At 50.0% G+C, this 2,023-nt stretch overlaps 1 protein-coding gene across 1 annotated transcript; it reads right to left on the bottom strand.

The window, feature by feature from the left end:
* Nucleotides 1-238: 238 nt before the first annotated feature.
* Nucleotides 239-2,017, bottom strand: LOC119348639 (anthocyanidin reductase ((2S)-flavan-3-ol-forming)-like). Its single transcript, XM_037616621.1, has 5 exons — nt 1,951-2,017; nt 1,662-1,865; nt 1,390-1,549; nt 1,075-1,291; nt 239-987 (listed from the first exon to the last, which is right to left on the bottom strand). The coding sequence occupies exons 1-5, from the start codon at nt 1,975-1,977 to the stop codon at nt 840-842; spliced, it is 756 nt and encodes a 251-aa protein (XP_037472518.1). The 5' UTR covers nt 1,978-2,017; the 3' UTR covers nt 239-839.
* Between the last annotated feature and the right edge of the window lie 6 nt (nt 2,018-2,023).

Consider the following 2,023-nt stretch of genomic DNA (forward strand, 5'->3'; position numbering starts at 1 on the left):
GACCTGGACAATCAACTGCAATTTTTTGCTGGCCACAGTGATAAGGATCAACGTGACCCAAATGGTTTTTAGGCCCGATCTTTCATGGCGTACCCGGACAACTCCGATCGCCGAGCAGAATAGATTCTACTCCCCGATACACAAACACAAGTCCTTACGAATCAGCAAGCACGGAGGTTTTCGGACAGCTCCCTCTAAACTCGATATGGATATCTTACCCTCGAAAACACATCATGTTTCTTAACTCAAAACATAACCTAAGGATACAATGGCCGGCAGCCAACCCTTTATTTATATGGGTGACTCCAGAAACCCTAAACAACTCGGACCCACTTTTCCTGAACAGAAAAAATAAAAACAACACAACCGGAAATTAAAAAAGACACTTTGCGCGCCAATATTGTCACGCCTGCTGGTGGACCCCAGCCGAACTCCTTCAAACTCAGCATGCTCAACAAGCTCTTTCAAACATAGCCACGCCTCCTTTGATCTTCTCCTTGTGCGGCAGAAACAGGAACACTGAGTCACCTGCACGTTGGTACGCTCCTTCCGCGGCATTTGCAGAGAGCACTCCTCGAACTCGCGTCGGCCCAGCAAATTTGGTTTATTTGGCATCACGGTGCTGCCTCGATGTTCACCTTACTGTTGTCTTCGGTGTACAAATGTTTACACTATGTATTTGATCATTTCAGTATATATGAAAAAAAAGATTATACATGGATTAAAATCGACGTGAAGCAACGCACGGGCAGTGTTTGCTAGTATAAGCAAATTTGAACTTTAGCTTGGTTCCGACATCCAACCAACCAATACAGAGGCTCATCATGCATGCTAAACTGCTAGTACGGAAGGATTCCCAAGGACCTTCCATAGTTGACGACGTCGTCGTATATTTCGTCCAACACCTTGTACCTGAACTCAAACCCTTCCCCGATGAGTTTCGCCGACGAAATGCAGACTCTCAACTTCTCGGGGCGACCACCAAACCTGATAACAAACATACACGCTATATATTCACAAATCACGATCGAGAGCATCGGAACTTGCCGTGTTTCCATAGATGTTGGCACACACCTGTCGGTATTGACGTTATACTGTTGGTACTTGGCGGCCAGGAAGGTGGCTAGCTCCGCGAGGGTGGTGTCGAGGCTGCTGCAGATATATCTTCCTGACGCAGCCTCCTCCTCGGCTAAGAAGATCTTTGCGCGGCAGAGGTCGTGGACATGGACCATCGGGATCGAGCCAGACGCCCTGTCGACGAGTTCCAGGCTGCGAATCTTCTCGTCGTCACCTGAGATAATCATTCACCACACACGTCGTTCGATGAATTAGTAGTCTCTAATGGTCCCTTTTAATTATCGTTGCATCTTGACTTGGTATCAGGCTCACCAGTCAGCAAAGAAAGGATAACGGGGACGCTGGTGTGGACAATCGTCGCCGGCGCCTCGCCAACCGTGAAGGCGGGGCACACCGTAACAAGGCTGATGCCGCTGTCCTGCGCGAAAGTCCGCGCCGCCTTTTCCATAAGCACCTTTGAGACATTGTAGGCCTGTGATACGGCACGCAAGCACGTCATCACATTCACATTATTTGACAGATTTCTACCCGCCCTAATTAAAATTAAAAAGGAACGGAAGTACTAAAAAAATGTGCATGCCTACCCAGCCGCCGGCCTTGGTAACTCTGAGGTACTCAACGTCGCTCCAGGACTCCTCGTCCAGGACATGGCTGTCTCCTAGTGGCAGAGGCCGGCCGGCGACAGCCGCCACTGACGATGTCAGGATCACGCGCTTCACCGTCCCCGCCCTCACGCACGACCTCATTGCGTTAAGGGTTCCGCTGACGGCCAGCTCGATCACTTCTTTCTGCCATGAGATATAACCAACTAAAAACAGTGCCTTTTCCATAATCAAATCTGACCCTAGTACAGAGTGTTTGGTCAGGCTCTACCTCAGGGTTCTCCGCGTTGAGGTTCATCGGAGCCGCGACGAGGAAGGCATAGTCGCAGCCGGCCACGGCCTCA

This window comes from Triticum dicoccoides, unplaced genomic scaffold (genome assembly GCF_002162155.2).
Source record: "Triticum dicoccoides isolate Atlit2015 ecotype Zavitan unplaced genomic scaffold, WEW_v2.0 scaffold99171, whole genome shotgun sequence".
NCBI classification, from domain to species: Eukaryota; Viridiplantae; Streptophyta; class Magnoliopsida; order Poales; family Poaceae; genus Triticum; species Triticum dicoccoides.